This window comes from Pezoporus flaviventris, unplaced genomic scaffold, assembly GCF_033815535.1.
Source record: "Pezoporus flaviventris isolate CSIRO_AGI_PZ_B2104156 unplaced genomic scaffold, CSIRO_AGI_Pfla_v1 ptg000054l, whole genome shotgun sequence".
NCBI lineage: Eukaryota > Metazoa > Chordata > Aves > Psittaciformes > Psittacidae > Pezoporus > Pezoporus flaviventris.
The window spans coordinates 1,551,858-1,570,340 of NW_026892602.1; the positions used below are offsets into that span (position 1 = coordinate 1,551,858).

The 18,483-nt window shown below is 39.4% G+C and overlaps 1 protein-coding gene across 2 annotated transcripts in view; it reads left to right on the forward strand.

Moving 5' to 3' along the window:
• Positions 1–14,941, forward strand: part of PHAF1 (phagosome assembly factor 1) — a 34,266-nt gene extending 19,325 nt beyond the window's left edge. The window contains exons 7-17 of one of the 2 annotated variants that reach the window (XR_009746143.1): positions 243–340; positions 1,935–2,047; positions 4,029–4,162; positions 4,786–4,869; positions 5,549–5,631; positions 6,405–6,448; positions 8,882–8,925; positions 10,218–10,276; positions 11,781–11,853; positions 12,874–13,341; positions 14,677–14,941. Coding sequence is in view for 1 of the 2 variants with exons in the window: in XM_061468944.1 (XP_061324928.1) it covers positions 243–340; positions 1,935–2,047; positions 4,029–4,162; positions 4,786–4,869; positions 5,549–5,631; positions 6,405–6,448; positions 8,882–8,925; positions 10,218–10,276; positions 11,781–11,853; positions 12,874–12,963 (822 nt within the window). In the remaining variant the exon portion in view is untranslated. Of the gene's footprint in view, positions 1–242; positions 341–1,934; positions 2,048–4,028; positions 4,163–4,785; positions 4,870–5,548; positions 5,632–6,404; positions 6,449–8,881; positions 8,926–10,217; positions 10,277–11,780; positions 11,854–12,873 lie in introns of both variants that reach the window. The other variant, XM_061468944.1, reaches the window with a different exon arrangement.
• Positions 14,942–18,483: the final 3,542 nt, after the last annotated feature.

The following is an 18,483-nucleotide window of genomic DNA, read 5'->3' on the forward strand; positions in this document are numbered from 1 at the left end:
GTCAGGCTAGTGCCATCTTTTGGTGGATACAGTGAGCATTTCCCCCCAGCGGCAGAATCCAGGAGTGGTGTAATTTGAAGGAACACCATTGAGAAGGGGCTTTGTTGTTGGTTTTCCCCCTTGTTCTTTGGCTAGAGACTTATCTGAATTGCTAAGCATATGCTGTATTTATAATATAATTAATAATTTGAACTCAAGTGTTTACTGTGTCACATAGCAAGAATGTTTTTGTATGTCCACAGCCTAACTTTGCCCATGGTCTGGCCTCTCTGCAAATTCCACACGGTGCGACTGTGAAACGCATGTACATCTACAGTGGAAACAGTCTGCAGGATACCAAGTAGGTACAGCTGGTTGTGCCATTTTGATCAGTTAGAATATGCTTTTTCTTCCTCATTTATTTACGGTTTTGTGAATGTTACGCTTTCTTCAGTTCAGTTTTGGTCTCCCATGAATTTGGCAGTGTGCAGAATGCCTTTAGATACTAACCTTTTTCAAATTTCTGTAGGCATTGTCTTCAAACATTATAATCAAATGTTGATTTTTGTTGCTATAAAATCATCTTGGCTCTGCTGTCATAGGTAATTCATTGGCCTGAGAATGAATTCATTAAGTAAAGGAGGAAATTAGTGAATCTAGTACGAGGCTATTCTTACTCTAGGTTGTATTTGCATGCTAATAGCCTCTCCCTAAACAAATCAAACTTCGTGTAGGCAGTCAGTAATTTTGTAGTGTGTTGGCATTATTTATGTCATCGCAGGGTCCTACCAAGGGTCTTAAACTCTCTTGTTATACAGAAATAACGAAATGTGTATTTTCAGTTGTAAGCCATATGCATAATCTGCCATAGATTAAATATCTTTGCAGTTACCTGACTGAACTTACTGCTCTGAGAAACTGATTTTCATGCCTTATTACTAATGGTATAGTTATATATTAATATGGTTAATGTTTTCTATTGTGTTGTATTCTGTAGTCTTTTAAGTTTTGCTCTTTCTAAAAATGTTGCTTCTGGGGTTCCCTACTCAATTGAAAGGACTTTTGTAAATTCTTCCTTTCAGCTTATAAATAACCAGACTGATAAGGTAGTAGCTTTTGCAGAGACAGTTGTGTTTTAATGCCAGGAGTAGATTAACACATGCTTGGGCTACTGTTCAGAAGGGAGGGAACCTTGTTTCTACAGACGTTGTCTCCTAGTTAGACATAAGTGCACTTTGGGAAAATAATGTTGTCTCTGCCTGTCTGTAGCATGGTGGGTTCAGTGAGAGCACTAATTGTCACATGGGGCTCAGAGGTATATGTGTGCATGAGAGCTCAAAAGCTGACTTTTCCCTCAAGTCGTTCACAGAGAGGAGAAATTCGCAAAAGAATCCCTTCCACTGAAAATATCTTACTTGGGGCTGTTATTAATTTCTCAAATATTATTTTAATTGAATTAAGGTGTAACTTTCCCAATAAGGTAGCACAACTATATGTAGTGTACCTGCACAAGCTGGTTGCATGTTCTGGGCTACTGAGTACCTCCCGGAGAACATCACAGAGAAGGCTCTTCTGCTCTATATGACTGATATGCCTAGTTCAAGGAGTAGGTATCCTTAAAAGCTATGTAACTTCCATTTTCCCAAGGAGAAATCTGAGATGACACATCCTCATAGGAGGCCTAGATGCAGTTTCTTTAATTCCCAGAATCTTTGAAACCTGTTGTTTGTTTTATTACCAGTAAAGGTCTTGCATGTGTGTGGCGTCTTGTTCCCTTTTCTTTTTCCCCAGACTTTCTGATCCTTGTGTTTGGTATAATTTTCAATCTTCAGCCTGAGCTAAATGCAGCTTTGCCAAAATTAATGTGCTCTGTTCCAGTGAACTGATACCAGCTTGTTAGTAGGAAATTTGAAGATTAAGCAAATCTTATGCACATTTTATATGATTGCTTTCAGGGCTCCCTTGATGCCTCTCAGCTGTTTCCTTGGTAACGTGTATGCTGAGAACGTTGATGTTCTGAGAGATGGAACTGGACCCTCAGGTTTACGGCTTCGCCTCCTCACTGCAGGTATTGGTTACACTCAGAACATGGAATTGGTTGCTTTTCTCAGGAAAAGAGGGCTAAATTTGTATAAATTATTTGTGATGATTTTACAAGTGATTTCAAAGTGTTCTTTGTACCTTATTTTGATATATTGAAACAAAGCATTTTGAACTAGTGAAACAAAACTCAATAAAACTCCTGTGAAGGTGAATCTGCCTGCTGCTACGTTTCTGTGGCCCTGGAGAAATCACAAAGGACTGTAGAGCCCTGTCCTCAATAGTTCCAAGTCCTTAGAGTCCTTTTGCAGAAAAGGAATTTGTCTCCACATGTGTGTATAGAATAAAACAGATGCAATCACACTGCTGAAAAAAACATGAGAAATCAATAAACCTTAGGTACATGTGCATTTTCTGAGGTTCCAGTGAGATGTATGATGTTGTTATTTTTGTGATTAATTCTGGAAGGCTTTTAAAAATACTAACGAGAGTCTTCATCAATGCTGCAGCCGTAGACTGCACATTCAATTCTGTTTTCATTTGTTGTGAGAGACAGCAGTGGAAGAGACAGAAGCTGATGAGTGCCGTCTCCTTGTGTGTGCTTTCAGAGGTGGGGGGTGCTCAGAAATTAGGGAAAGACATAATGACCTCAGAGGAGTCGTATTCAGTTACCAGAGCTTGAGACTTCAAAATGTTTTTAGAAAAAAATGAGTTGTCTTTACTAATTTTCATTAGCAGGCTCAGCTTTTGACCTGTTCTGGCTATAGCTGTATGTATATTGAGGAAACGCTTGGGATATTTTTGCAATGTGCAAAAGTTAAAAAGGAGAAGATTCAATGTAAAGGTAAAAAATTGTGAATTACAAGGGAGCAGATGCTTTCAAGTTACTTTGCTTCTGTCTTTTCAGAGGGAGATAATAGAGAGCTGCCTAGGGCAGGGAACATATATCCTCGTGTACAAGGGGAGGAGTTAGCTATAGCATCATATTAATATAAATGATTTTGAGAAATTGGACATTTCTAAGATAGAGTGTCAAGTTCAGTTAATACACATGCAGCTCAAAGGAAATGTCAATAAAATAACTACTAAAATACATCACTAATGGTCAGACTAAAGCTTGCAGAGGGGTAGTCTGGACATGTCTTGCTGAAGTTGCAGAAACTCCTTTGTAAAATGTCATATGCCTGTTCAAGCACAAGTTTCTCTGCAAGTGTATAATTTTTAGCATCTCTTCTGAAATCAGGGATGACTTAATTGAATTTTTCTGATTTATTTTATTGGATAACTAGCTACATAAATAGTGCATAGTGTAAAAAGCTAAGTGTGTGTTTAGACCCTATCCTATATTTTGCAGTAACTGCTGCATACCTGTACACGTATTCTTGTAAATGTAAGATGCTGCATTCTTGAAAGCAAATGGGATTACAAACTGTAAGATGCTTTCATTTCTGGTAAAATAATTCAGGAATTCATCTATGTAATGGCTACTCAGTAAGATCCCTTTTCAACATTGCATAGGAACATACTTGCAATTGATTCAACAAGCTATGGGAACCCTGAGTAAAGGATGTATGTTTTCCAATACAGTTAATATGGATGAGGAATTTCACTTCATAGGCCTTATTTTTTTAGCTGGAGATAGATCTCTAGCTGCTGAAATAGAGTATTTTAGGGATAGAAATAATTCCTGGAACTTAACTGCTAATAACCAGCTGATCAAATTGAGATGGGCTAGGAAAAAGGGTGATGTTCATGTGAATGGCAAGGAAGGGAAGATAGCACTGCTGAAGCTGGAGCTTAAGGTGGGGATCTGTCCAACAGTAAAGACATCATTTTGATAAGAAATGTTTAACCTGATGAAAAATGAAGGGTTAAATGTAGCTTGGCACTGTTTCTGAAGAATGCAGCTGTTTGGCTTGTGAATAGAGGAATGCTGAACTTTTGGAATTGACTTGCTGCTGATTTTCTGATCAGGAAGGATGAATTTTGAGTTGTTTTTCATTCCTCAGGCTGTGGCCCGGGTGTTTTAGCCGATGCAAAGATGCGGGTATTTGAGCGTTGTGTGTACTTCGGTGATTCGTGCCAGGACGTGCTGAGCACCTTGGGGTCTCCCCACAAAGTCTTCTACAAGTCTGAAGATAAGGTGAGGGGAGTCATTCAGGTGCAGGACTTTGTCTCTGTTCAGCCATGTCTCAGGTTAATTGCAGGGCCTGTGTTTTGCAAGGCCAGTGAAATTAAACTGCCATGCAGTACAAATGAGTGCTTCACTTGACATACGATAGGAGAGGATGAGCAGTTATATAACTTGTTTAAAAGCCTTCTGAGGCTAACTTAATGGAAATCTGTTTAAAAAACAAACCCCAACCAAACCTGTCCCCCCCCCCCCCCCAAAAAAAGTTAAATTGGAGCACTTTTGAATCCATCCAAACCTTAGCAAGTGTATACTGTTTAATTTTTTTAATTATGTTTTATGTAACAACTTCAGCATATAATTTGATCCTTTCCTAATGTTTATACATTATATACATAAGTTGAGTAACTCTTTTACTTCAGATAAAGAGAAAAGCTCATGTCATTGTGCCACTGCAAGGAGCTTGTGACATCTCATGAAGCACAATATCTTACGTATTAGAATAAGGGCTTCAAATGAGATCGTGGCATTTTGTTTGACTGTAGGGATGTTGTTAATGTTGTTAATACCTCTGTAAGAGCTATTAAATATATATGAGAGGTATTAAATACATCTGAAAAACGTGTTTCTTGCAGATGAAAATCCATTCACCCTCGCCCCATAAGCAGGTCCCATCGAAGTGCAATGACTACTTCTTCAATTATTTCACACTTGGACTGGTGAGTGGGAAGCTTCCCTATACACATTCATATAAAGTTTTGATTTAGTTACATGGCAATCTTTTCAGAAGGCTAAAGGCTGTGGGAAATGAGAGACTGCAACCTCTTGATTGCTGCCTTAGAAATCTCTGCATATGAAAAATAACATTGCCTTTTCTCTAGCACTTGCAAATTCGAACAGTAACTTTCTCATCTCCACTGGTGGATGGAGGTCTCTTTGTTTGCCTTTTGTGTTCTGTTAGGTTTTCTCCCTCTGCCATGCCCAATACATAGATATATTAGCTGTTTCTGAAACACTTGCCTCTGTCCCATAGAAATAAGTAGCCCAGAACACCCATGTGGAGGTTAGCCAAGCTGTGGATGCAGTTCAACCTTCATGTCCTTAGGTTTTTCTTTAGTCTGTTACCCTGAAGAATATGCAGAACAAGACCTCCCTAGGAAATCTGCCAACATTAGCAAATGAAACTGCAGTTGTAATTGAGTGCTGGAGGAGATGTATATTTATTTGAATTTACCAATAGTCTTGTTTTCAAATACTACTTTTCATACTGCATTCAGTTCCAATAAGACAGATACATAGCACTGCATACAGGTACCATGGTAAATCTCAGGCTCGTTTGGGAAAAGCCACCTTCCTCTGTCCACGTTGTTTCATATATGTTTGTTTATTCTTCAACAGGATATTCTCTTTGATGCAAACACTCACAAAGTGAAGAAATTTGTCCTGCATACAAATTATCCTGGTCATTACAACTTTAACATGTGAGTGTAAAGAATTGATCTCTTAAAGAGTATTTTTAAAACACCCAAAAAAGAAATTTTATGTTCCCTTTATAGAATTGTAGTATTTTTTCCCAAGTGTCTTTGGTGTATCTGGTAGCTACTGGAGGTTCCAACTATCGTTAGCACATTTTATTTTAGATTTTATTTTTACTTTCAAATGCCTTTATATTCTCAGATGTGTCTCAAAGCAGTAAATGAGGTAAGGTAGTTCTTGGTTCCGGTGTAACATGCAAACTCTCTTGATAGAGGCAAACTTTGAATGAGGAAGAGTGTCCATTTACTGGTAGGTAAGCTGCTGGTTTTTTCCTGACATTATTTCAGTTAGTAATTTAAAAAAAGAAATTTCTCTCATGCTTCAGAACATATTTTCAATACTTTTTAAATGTAAACTCTTCAGAGGAGGAATATGAGTTAAAAAAATAAATTATTGTCTCTCTGATTTAAGCAGTTAGTGACAGAAATATATAGTACTGTTTCTAAGCTGAGTATTTCTCTATCCATTCTGTCTAAAAGCAGAGTAATTTGTGCTGAAGGAACTTTTGTATCCTTTAGAAAATTGTTAGAATGTTCCCAGGCTGGTGCCTTTTTTGATACAAAAAATAGAAATGAGAATTTTTAGCATTGAGGCTCTTATTTTCATTTTATTCATGTGACTTTTGTGCATTAAACTGGTTAAGAGCTCCCAAGTCTGTGCTATGCAGTTTATGTTGGGTTTTCTAGTTTCTAATAGCTTGACAATTTACACTTTCTAGTTACCATCGCTGTGAATTCAAGATTCCACTAGTCATTAAACGAGGTGAGTAGTTCATCTGTATTCCTGTTTCAGTGGGCGGCATGTGCCATAACATGCTCAAAGGGGAGGTATGATCAGTTTTTGTTTCTAATGCATACTTAATTATCAGAGGATGCTAACAGTGCAAGTCATCGAGATGGAGGAGAAATTTTAGGGTTAGGTTTATATTTAAGTGAAAAAGATACTTCAGGTTAGCATTTCTCCAATTTTACTTACAGCACCTTGTTTACTTACTTGGTTTATCCGAATATTTAGCTGCAACATCGCTAACTTTCTGTAATGCTGCCACTCTGCTAAAATCACTTACCTTGTACTGGGAGGCTCAGAATCTGTAAGGTGGTGTTAATCTAAGCTGGTCTGTCCAATCCATAGGTGAACTTTCTAATGCTGAGTTTGCTCTTAAAAGGCTTATTCATGAAAGTGAATATAAACTGGTTTAGCTGGGAATGAGAACAAACATCCAGAATATGCTGGCTCTGTGTGCTATAGACAAAGTATGTGTTCAGTTGAAAATCTCCACTTGAAAAAGTGCATATACAACAGTAGTGTTAATTCCACAAGGTAGTAAGATGTGTACAGCTGTTTGCATGTAAGTGATCTGAACAAAGCATGAGGAACCTTGTTTGAAGATTGTAGTGATCAAGGTAGACTTCTTTCCTTGTAAGAATTAGCAGGTGTACTGGGAAAGTGAGTATTTTGATTATCTGGGGAATACTGGATGCTGGGTAGGTTTTGGCCAGGGATGGTCTTCTCATTCTGACTGGTATTCACTGAAAGCACTTCCCTGTTTAAGTGCAATATTCCTGTGGCTGTCAATAGCAATTTGAGCATGTAGAGGAAACAAACCTGGAAAAACGAAGTCTCTATGTACAAGCTTATGTGTAAGCTGATTTGTACTTCAGCCAAGAGAACAAACATGAAAGTTCTGGCTTTTTACATCATTTTCCCTTAGGTCATTGTGCAGCACTTCAAAGGCATTAATTTCTACCTCTTTTTTAATTCACCTCAAGTAATACCATGAATCTCTTCTGAAAGTGTCTGGTTTGGGGTTGGGTTTTGGTTTTTTTGTTTTTTTTTGTTTTTTTTTTTAACTCACCTTTCTGGTCGCAGCCTTATGTTCAGGATGTTGTAACAGGTTATAAACAGAAGAACCCATTTTATTACATGTGGTGGGAGGGCCTGACGCAGCTTTATTAACTCCCTGCTTTGTAGTTCAACAAGAGTTTTTGAAAGAATGGTGTTTTTGCTGGTTCCAGGCCTGCCAGTGCCTGAGTCCCCAGATGTCAGTTTTAGCCAGCTTCCATTCCAAATGCAGTGGAGTGTTTGGTCTTGATAAATGGCTGTGCTAGGCATGTTAACTTAGTACAAAGAGGTGTCGTTTTCAGTCCCAAGCACTCCTTTCTATTTTTTTAGCACTGTATTTCTCTGCACTATGACAGGCTAGGGAGAGAATGGGTTGAGAGCAGCCCTGAGGAGAAGGACTTGGGGGTGTTGGGTGATGAGAAGCTGCCCATGACCCAGTTTCAGTGTCCACTTGAGCCCAGAATCCCCCTGCATGCTGGGCTGCAGCCCCAGAGCATGATCAGGAGGTCAAGGGAGGGGGTTCTCCCCCTCTGCTCCTCTCTGGGGAGACCCCTCCACTGCAGTCCTGTGTGCAGCTCTGGGACAACACCACAAGAAGGATGTGGAGCTGTTGGAACAAATCCAGAGGATGCCATAGAGATGCTGCGAGGGCTGGAGCACATCTCCTATGGAGACAGGCTGAGACAGCTGGGCTTGTTCAGCTTGGAGAAGAGAAAGCTTCGGGGAAACCCTAGAGCAGCTTCCAGTTCCTAAAAGGGCTACGAGAAACCTGGAGAGAGGCTTTGGACAAGGGCCTGTAGGGACAGGAAAAGGGGGAATAGCTTTAACCTGACAGAGGGGAGATTGAGATGAGATCTTAGGAAGAAGTTCTTCCTTGTGAGGGTGGTGAGACATTGGCACAGGTTGCCCAGAGAAACTGTGGCTGCCCCATCCCTGGCAGTGTTCAAGGCCAGCTTGGATGGGGCTTGGAGCAGCCTGGTCTAGTGGAAGGTGTCCCTCCCTGTGGCAGGGGGTTGGAACTGGATGAGGTCTGAGGTCCCTTCCAACCCAAACCATTCTGTGACATTTTCTTTTACGATGGCATTCTTCTATGTAAGATTACAGCTTAAACATATAAAGTGTTAGAACTTGGAGCTTGCTTATAAACAGGCAGTTTGTATAATCACCTTAACCAGCATTTAATCAATGTTGTTGACAGTTGTGATTGCTAGTAAATGCTGGTATTTCAGTATATTAACTGATCTGATGCTTGTATGTCTTCTGCTATCTGAACTAATATCCCACAATAAAGGATTATACATGAGACTGGTTGAACATGGACTATAAAGAGTTTTTTTTGTTTTTCTTTCATAGACAGTGCTGATTCGCAAACAGAAGTATGTACAACATACAGCAAGGTAAGTTTGTGCAGAACTGGTTTCCTTCTTAAACCATCTACATGATCTATGCTAAATTTCAGATGCACTTTGAAGAAATAGTAACAGTTGTATCATGTTTTAAAATAGAAAAGTTGAAGGCCAAAAGTTAATGTATGTTTTGTAGTTTAAACATTTTATTAAGGATTGAAGGCATTTGTAATAGAATACTTCAGGTAAACTGAACAACTGCATTGTAAGCTAGCTGTAGGTATAAATAAAACAGTAAAATAAATCATATGGGAAGGCAGTAGCGGTGCTGGCTAAATGTTGGCTGGAAAAGATAATTCTAAACAGAATTTTTACAGAGCTTTTCTATTTAATGTAGTTCTTGAAGACATATATTATTTAATAAGATAGTCCAGTGCCCTTCCACTTTTTTCTGAAGGGTGCCAATAATGGGGTATTTCTCAGGCAGCAGCAGGCGTTACAGAAATGTCACTGCAGGTGTGACACCTTCTGATGACAGTGGAATCCTTGAAGGCTGTTCAGCTTTACCACCTAAATTAACATCTCCACTTGGCAGTTGCTGCTGCATCTGAGAGCTGCGTCAAACAGAAAAAGTTCTCAAAAACTCCGTTAGGCAGAATCTCTACAGTTAACACTCAGCCAGGGTCAGTGCTCCTTTCCTGGCTTCTGGAGCACCAAATTGAAGGATTTCCTTAGGGAATTTTGGGCCCCATACTGGGAAGAAAAAATTGGAGTCAGCAACCTGGAAGCTGCCATTCTTTGCTTTTCAATTTGAATAACTTACACCCTTTAGTGCTTTGACTTACTTTGGTCTTGTGTGTGGAACTGCAGCTTTTTATTAAGTCTGATTAGAGTCATGAAAACTGCACATTGAATAGTGCAGTCTTCCTCTTCTTTCCCAAACTTGTCACTTAAATCAAGGGAAGATGTATATAAGAGGATATTTTCTTGAAGTTTCCCACAGATGCTTTGTTCTCTGAGGTGTCCCTGAAATACTACAAGACTTTACAGCTACATTTTACCTATAAGATGCATAGATTTATTTTTTTTAAATTAATTATTCTAATTTAAAGCTCTTTGGAGACAAAAACAAAAATAAACCCTGAGAGAATTTCCTAGCCCTACCTAGTAGTGGATAGTTTCCACTAGTGAGTATGGCTCCAGTATGTTTACAAAATACATGTGTAAATAAAACCTCTGTTATTTGGCAAATAAGCATGCCATGGACAAGCATGTATGACACTTTTCCTGGATCAGAAGAGTTCATGCGCCTCATTTTAACACAGTCTTTCATGTATTTACAGTGGGACAGTATTCAGGATCTTCTGGGGCACCCTGTAGAGAAGCCAGTGGTACTTCACAGGTAAAGATCTCTATTTTGCTTGGCAGGGGTTGAGCTAATAACAGAGGATGAGTTTAGGCAGAAGAGTGTTTATTGCACTAGTTATTTTTTGTTGATTTGCTGTTAAAAGTTTGAGGTTTTTTGGCTAACAAGGATAGCTATTCCCATTGGAAATAGTGACATGCAGAATGAAAACATTTCCAACATTCCTTGAACTGTAAAATCCAGAGAAGAGCTAAGCAGCATATAAAGTATTCTCTCTTCTTGTGTAATAGATTTTTTTTTCTAATCACATGCGTTTCAACAACGTGACATCCTGCAGCAGTGTGTAGTATATATGAGAGCAGTCTGTCTGAAGAAGCTTTGTTTTTATGAAGATATATGGCTGTTCTACAGTTCTTTTGGCCTGACTCAAGATGGAATAGTCCTTACATTTCCTGTGTTTCTACAGAGACTGAGCTGGGTCTTTGGTTAAATAGGTGTTATCTGTTTGTAGTTACCTTTCTATGATACGAAAATATGATTTATCTCAGGACAAGTGTAAGTCATGGGTACTGTGAAAATACTGCGGCAATTTCAGATACACCAAACAAGGTATTTTCAAAAGGCTTTCATATGATTTTGAGGTTTGGGGTTTTATTTCCCCCTTTTTTCCCCTAAATCATTGTGTCTTTGTTCTCCTTTGTTCCTGTTTTATCCAGTGAGATCATTAAAGCAGAAGCCACGTGAAGTACAGCTGAGGTGAAATAGTGATTGCCTAGAGCCTTTCTATTTTTCATCTGTGGTGTAGAAAGTAGTTCAGTCAGTTTGCTTTACTGAGCACATCTCAGATGGCTCAGACATGCAATCTGAGGAGCTGGCCAGTTACAAAAAAGGCCAAAGTATAAGTATTTCGTATGGGGCTTTTTTGGCTATAACCTAAAATCCATTGCAGTCAGCAGGAGTCTGCCATTGTCATATATATATATATATATATATGTATATGTGTTTGTCAAAAAGTATCAGAAATAAATGAAGTGATGCATTATGATCATGAAAAATACTGTTGAATAAAATTTGGATTATTCTGTTTCAGCATCCTAGAGGGTAATTTGACTGATAAAACCAGTGGATTAGTAGACAGCATATAGGGAATACATATGGTAAAGGCTAAGGCAAAGTAGATTTAAGAGTGGCAAAGAACAAAAATAACTTACAGTAAGTTACATGGTGCTTCTCTCTTCCTATGGACCTGTTTATTTTCAGGGTTCTTCCTGTTCAAGTAAAATGAAAGAGTTTTCCTGTAGAGGTTGTTAGTAACCTGTTGATTACTTTTGGCTCTGTGACATGAAGCAGAGGTATCCACTGGCTCACTTGGGAGTCTAGCAGTGGTGTTGCATAATATGGATTTATTATCTTTTGATAAAAGCTGTGATAAAGATGCTGTAATTTATGTTGTGTCACTGAGTGGTTATTCGTCCCTAAAGAGTTCCTGATCTTCATACATCCATCTTTATATTTCCCCCCACCCCTCTTTTCTGTTCAGGTCATCATCTCCGAACAACACTAATCCATTTGGGTCAACTTTTTGCTTTGGACTGCAACGAATGATCTTTGAGGTTAGGAGAAAAACTTTCATATTTGCTTAAGCAAGTGTCCTGAGTTCAGCAGTAGCAGTCATTTTTCTCCTTCTTAGTAGCTGGTGCAGTGCTGTGTTTTTGACTTTCGGCCTGGGAACAGCGCTGATAACACCGATGTTTTTAGTTGTTGCTCAGTAATGTTTACCCTGACCAAGGTCTTTCTGAGTCTCGTGCCCTGCCAGCGAGGAGGGGAAGCAGAGACAGGACACCTGACCCAAACTAGCCAAAGAGGGATTCCATACCACAGCACGTCATGCCCAGTATATAAACTGGGGGCAGTTACCTGGAAGGGCTAGATCACTGCTTGTGGCGGGCTGGGTATCAGTCGGCATGTGGTGAGAGATTGCATTCTCTTCCCTTGTTATTTCCCTTATCACTATTATTATTGGTAGCAGCAGCCGTGGTTTGTGTTATACCTTAGTTACTGGGCTGTTCTTATCTCAAACCATGGGAGTTACATTCTTTCAACTCTCCTCCCCATCCCTCCAGGAGTGGTGGGAGGAAGAAGGTGGGGGAGTGAGCGAGTGGCTGTGGGGTTCTAGTTACAGGCTGGGCTTAAACCACAACAACAAGAGAAGATGAGGGGTTCACTGTGCTTATGATTAGCTTTTTATTGCCCGTTTTGATAAAAGCCAGTGCTGGGGAGTGGCTATATTTTTAGAGCTTACTGGCAGAGACAGGCAACTTCCCAGCCTCTTCTCTGAAGTTGTATATTTGCATGTTAAAAGCTGGAACTTCAAGTTTGTCACCTAGAACTCATACTAGCAGTAGATGCATGTGCTCTGCTCTGAGGAGGTGGAGCATGCTGGTGTTTAAATGTGTCATGGAAATCTAGAGACCATATATAGGAATTAGACAAGAGCTTATTGCTTGCTTTTGTTGTTGGAATTTGTTCTTTTTCAGGCAGATCAGTTCCATATTCACCATTTTCAATCTTTAGAGTTCCTGTGTGGTGTACAGTTCTTTTAATTTCCCTTTTTTGCCTCTGTCCTTTCACAGGTGATGCAGAATAATCACATAGCTTCTGTTACTCTGTATGGCCCAACAAGGCCCAGCAGCCAGTTGAGAACATCGGACCTTCCCCAGTGAGCGTCCCCTGCAAAGTCAGCTAATCTCAATGCTACAAAATTAGTACAGCGTGCCTTGATTTGCTGCCACTTATAATATGGAAAGCACGTTATGATTTAGGTTTTTTTTTTTCAATAAGCCTTTCCACCTAGGAACGGTGTGGAGGGGAAATTCTCTCAACCCTTCATCATGGGGCATGGAACTGTTGATGAAGGAAAGCAGCTTGGGTGCCTGTGCCGTCATTTATTCCTCTCTGTTGCCCTCATCCTATGCAGCATAGACCTGAAGAGACTGTCCACCCCTTCTCAGCTGGCAGAAGGGGGAAATGGAAGAGGGGCATGTAATGACTGCAAGAGTTAGAAGCACAAACTTTCTGAGCCTTGGAGCATCTGGAAGCAGGTATTGATTTTAGTCTGTTTGTGTTACTGTATTGATGTGGTGGTCACATTTTAAGAAAACGTGTGTGTATATATAAACACATCAGTATTTCTGTGGCTGAGGACATTGTACCAAGTGTGACAAAGATGTATATATGTCCATGATTTCAGGCACCACATCTTTGTGTAACTTTAAACCAAGCAAGTAGCATGTGCATAATACTTGGTTGTAACATTTGCACTACATACACTTTAATTACTTGATAAACATTTTATCTTCACTGAGGAGCATCTGTGTACTGGGTGTGAGTGGGGTGTGATGGTTATTTAATGTATGCTGCGGATAAAGCTTATTTATACAGTGGATCAAATTTATCCACCTTCCTGCACTAGTATGTACTTGATATGCTGAAACAATTTTTTTCTGCCGTGGATGGTGTACTTTTTTTTTCTTTCATATGCCTTTCAAAAACAATAATAATAAATTCTGGAAGAGGTTATTTCTATGATTGAATTACGTTTTAGTGAGAAGATTTGATACAATTTTTCATACTAGGGAATAATTTAATGAAGGAATAGTGTTGTCTGTTCAGAATCCTGTATTCCTACTCTGTCTCCTTAGGGAAAGAACAGATCTATATAATGGTATCTCAGAAGGAAATTCCCAAGTTCTGCCATCACCAGGAAAACCTTTTCTGTAACTTTTGATGTATGACTTTAATTTATGCCAAAGGTTTAGCCAAAGACATCTTTATTGTAGTTTCACAATTTCTGTACATACATGCTAACTGCACACCCCACCCCAGCAGACAGAATATAGGCTCCTTTCTATTTGGGGGATGCTGCTCGTGATATTTTATCCCAGGAGGATACTTTAGGTTTCTAGTTCTCTTACCAGTCTTATTTGGTGAAATAGATGGTCTGTCTTTGAAATATTAAACCCTTTTTAAAAATGGAGAAGAGAAATGTATAATTTTATCCCATTTTTAATATTTTGGTGTCTCAACTTGTGATACATAGATGACGATTTTGTGAGTTTTACTATGTGTACAGATTTTGTAAATATGACATTTTTGTAATTTTAACTCCATGTACAGTGTAATCCTGTATAGTTTACCAGTGAATGAGAGACAGGAAATCGAATGTTAACTGTAGGAAATGGAATGTTAACTGAAGTTTTGGATCCTGGACCAGTAGCAGGGATAAATAAATGTGTGTGTGTGCGTGTGAGACATTCTTTGCCATTTAGTCTTCCTGTATACTGTGATACTCTAAACTGTTTTGCTAAAACAAACAAAAAAGCCTCATGGAGAATCTAATGGATAAGGAAAAAGTTACTGTTTACCTTTATCCCTAGGTGTCACTCCTGTTGAATCCCTGTTCAATCTGTGCTGTCTCCTGTGATCATTGCTTGCTAAGAAAATTCTATGCCTCAACCTCCCTTTTGTTTCCTCTCTAATTTTAATTTCATTTTACATAGCCCTTCTGTAAATTAAATGGAATAATACTGAGCATGTACACTGAAAGAAAAATAAAAGAGACTCTCAATTACTGTTTTTGTGTTAAATACAGTTGCTGGGTGGTTTTGTAATAAAATCATGGATGGTCTTGCTTTTTTGTTATCAATTTCTTTCTATTTTACTGTCTTTGCCATGTCATATTTGAAGTACCTGACTAGTCTTCCTCCTTTACAGCCCATACAGTATGTTCTCCAAAGAGTATAAAAACCAATATAACTTGCAGTCTCTTTCGTAGATACTTGAAAGTATATTTTTATTTTATGCCCTGAAGTGATGAAGAAAGGTCTTTACACAGTGGTAAATATCACTGTGGTTTTGGTATTAGGTTCAAAAAATGCAGTTGCTATACTAATGTCAGCCTTTGGGTTAGCATGAAAATTGATCAAGCTTCCAAGCCTTTGACTATTTCACAGGAGAATAAAAGACAGGCCTGCAGTAAAAGCCGTAAACATGAATTCTCACAGTGCTTTCTTATGCCCTAAGGTACTTCAACATTGAAGTCTGCTTACCCTGCAGCAGCTTAGAGGTTAACACAGGGCATACAGGATGGGATTCCTGTTTCCATTTGTGTTTTTCCTGCAGTGGTGGTGTAATGCAGGGTGGAACACTCGCCTCTCCCTCCTTTATTATTCTTCAGTTTTGGAATATAAAATGACCTTGCATAGTGCTGGGTTCAGTGTGCTCTGGGAGAATTCAATGATCTCTGAATTGAGATGGTGTGTGTTTATGCTTGTTACTAAAATATGACAGCAATACTGCTAATAATTTCAGTTAATTTTTAATGAATCCTTTTCTAATAAAGGCTCCAGGTTAAGCTGCAGGAGGAGAGAAATTCTTGATGGGATGACTTGAGTAATGGCTACACAGATGCTATCATTATCCTGCTCTCAAGCACGTTCGGTTGAAATTCTTCAGAAGTATGAGGTCAGGACTGCTGCTAAAGTGTGCATCTGAAGACTTAGGACAAGATGTCCAAAGATATCAAACAACTGCAGTGACTCGCATCTTCACTTGTAATGCTGTGGCAAGTCAAAATGACTAAAACGACATAGGTAATGAAATGTGCTCTCTCAACAGTACAGATAGTTCACTAGGTCAGTCACTTCATCATGAAAAGTTCCTCTGTAACACAAAAATTAAAGGCAAATTTGTATGTTGGCTATTGCTGCTGGGCTGAGTACAAAGCGTTTGACTTTTGGGAGAGGCAGAGCTGAAGAAGGGGCTGGGGAGATAATGTAGAGCAGCTCTGCTTGGTGTCATAACTCTTCCTTTGTGATTGCAGCTGTTCCTAGCTCACTTCTCTGAGATGTTTTTGATTTGTTTGCTACTTTTTGGATGAAGCCAAGCTGTTCCTGTGCTGATGCATTTAGGGGAGCTGGTGTTGGGCCTTAAGGACTTGCTGGCATGAGGAGTTTAGGATTTGTGGGTGGGGGCTTACGGCAGTTTGGAATCACCAGAATAAAGAGAGGAAGGAATAGGGAATAGAGGAGCTCTGGGGAAGAAGGTGAGAATGGCAGTATGGCAGGAAGGAGGGACTGGGGACAAGGCTGGTGGCACATTTTGATGTGTGCCTTTTTCCTTAGTGTGGAAATTAAGAGTTTGTGTGTGCGTCTGCTTACCTTGATTATTGCAGTATTTTCCACAGTATATAGTTCGTGTACGCTGAATAAAACCGATGTTGTGCCCTTCTTTGGGAGATGAAGCTGACATTTTGTCCTGTATTCCTTAGGCTTGCATGCAGTCCCTGGGCTTCTGTGAATTTTGCAGGCAGTACTACACAGATCAGTGCTGTGTAACACTAGAACCCTCCATTCCTCCTGTCAGCCCAGTTTTCTGTTGCCAGGACACTTCTAATTCTAAACAGATGATATTTTTGGGGTTTTTTGGTTGTTTTTTTTTTTTTTCAGAAAAAATGGTAGTCTGGTGGTGTGTGAGAAGTGATTCATATATTCAGGATCATTCACATTCGAGAACTCCCATTAGATCTGTTTAAAACAAAATCTTCCTTAAGGCTTGGGTGCAGCAAGATGGTGATTCATCAGTACCAGGGGCTGGCTGGAGGTTAGGTGCCAGCTGTTTCCAAAGGGAAAACCAGGTGTTGGTGCCCACTTTACAGTGACTTTCTCCATGTTGTTAGAGCCTACAAGTTAACTTTTAGTCTCTTAAGAACCCTGGTGAGCTGAATTTCTGGTAGGTTTTGTTTGACAGCTCCAAATGGATATGAGAGTAAATCTTTCGAGAGAAATGGGATGTCAAAGCTGCAGCAATTTACTTCCTTCACAGTATTTGAACAAGGACCAAGGTGTTTTTAATTGTATCTCCTTTATCTTGATTACCCCAACACAAAGCACTCTCCTCTCTGGCTGACCCCGTCAGATATAACCTGACACTCATGTGTAGCCAAATAAATCCATCACTGTGTGTTCAAAGAGTTAAAATACAAATTCTGGTTGGTTCTTTTCATGTAAGGTGTGGATGTTTCATGGTAAGGTTGAAGCAAACTAAGGTGAAATTAAAAATGGAGCTTACTAAAGATGTGACTCAAGCATTAGAATAGGATGAGGAGTTAATGAGCAGGGGGCTTTGTTCAAGGAGAGGTTATAGCCAGTTAACGAGTGAAAACCCCACCTAAGAAGGGGTTTGTTTTTGCAGAGAGTATATCTTACTTGGAGGGTTCAGATGGAACTTAAATACCATATTATCTCTCTATGTGAATTTTAGATGTAACTAATAAAGTCACTGTTTAAATGTTTAATCTGCTAAACCTTACATCCAAGGCTCTTGTTTTGTTTGTGGGGATGTTTGTGATGATTTTTGCAGCAGGCAAAATCATTCCTTTTTATGATGTGCGAGTGCTGACTGCTTGAAACAGCAGGAGAGGTAAGCTGGAGTTTGCAGAGTAGCTTATTACTGGAGTGTAAGGTACTATTATAGTAGTAATTTTTGTTTTGAATTAGGCTGTAGTGATTTAACATAACCTTTTATCTTTCATACCATAATTAATTCCCCTTTAAATGTTACTAGTTTGGTCATTTTAAATTACTGCCTGTCGCAATTTCAGAAGCGGTTTTTTAAGTGCCTTAATGTTTTACACCTACGCTACATATTCCATTTAATGCCTTAGTTTTATTCCAGTATCAATATCTTTCAGAGAACTGTTTACTTTAAATACCAGTCACAAAAAAAGCCCCTGCGTGATTATGCAGTGTGCAGTCTAATCAACTCGGTAATCAAAACAGCCTGAATCACTGCATTCCCTTTACACCTCTGCTTGCCTCTCAGACAAACTGAAGCCCTAAAATCCTGAGGTTTACCCTGGTCCTCTCTGGGGAGCTCTGTTGCATCCACAAGTATTGACATTACTAAGTTAATTTCACCCTTTTCTTTTGCTTCTGTGGCTGTAGGGAGTGTTTGCATTAATATTATGCCCTTACTTTTGCCCTGCTCATTCAGCCCCCCTGGCGACAAGGCAGTCATCGCAGATTTCTGGTACTTTATTCTTCTCTGGTCCCAGCACTGGGATTGTCAGGGATGGGCTGGGATATGGAAGGAAAGAGAGAAAATCAGGGAGGAACTGGGTTTGGATGAATCACAGAGCGAGCATTGTGCTGGTCAGGTCTGATGGATGTTTGTTGCACTTGGAG